This window comes from Ceratina calcarata, unplaced genomic scaffold (assembly GCF_001652005.2).
Source record: "Ceratina calcarata isolate Rehan_Ccalc_2016 unplaced genomic scaffold, ASM165200v1 scaffold12348, whole genome shotgun sequence".
NCBI lineage: Eukaryota > Metazoa > Arthropoda > Insecta > Hymenoptera > Apidae > Ceratina > Ceratina calcarata.
Window position 1 is genome coordinate 1 of NW_017133351.1, and position 457 is coordinate 457.

A 457-nucleotide genomic window follows, 5' to 3' on the forward strand; every position below is an offset into this window, starting at 1 on the left:
ATTAAATATATTTATTATAAAATGCATCAGAAACACGTGCAAGATTTTTGTGTAGGAAAAGCGGAGGAGTACGTTATGAAAGTAACAAGCATTCGCGATACCGTGAAATCTTTGGAAGAGAGTTTGATGATTTCGCGGAACTTGGAGGCCGAACGATGGTTGCAATACTCGAATTTAAAAATGAAGAATAAAGTTATGGTAAACGATCTCAAGAAGGCAAATAAACGCAACAAGAACATGCTCAGTACGCGAGGACCTTTGAAAGTTGTTAAAACGTAAAGCAAATACCGTAAATGGTAAATAAAATAGCGTAAATTACGGTTTTAGATTTATTTCGTCAAAGCGTGACGGATATTCGTCTCGGAAATGATATAATACTGCCAGAATCTCTGAAGAAAGAAGTGCAAAGAACTTGGCATCAAAAGTAGCATTATTTATTAATTATATAAGATGTTCC

At 34.8% G+C, this 457-nt stretch overlaps 1 protein-coding gene across 1 annotated transcript; it reads left to right on the forward strand.

Annotated features, from left to right (window-relative positions):
- The first annotated feature begins 21 nt into the window (after positions 1-21).
- Positions 22-428, forward strand: LOC108626894 (uncharacterized). Its single transcript, XM_018027832.1, has 2 exons — positions 22-244; positions 328-428. Exons 1-2 carry the CDS (start codon positions 22-24, stop codon positions 426-428), a joined length of 324 nt encoding a protein of 107 aa, XP_017883321.1.
- Positions 429-457: the final 29 nt, after the last annotated feature.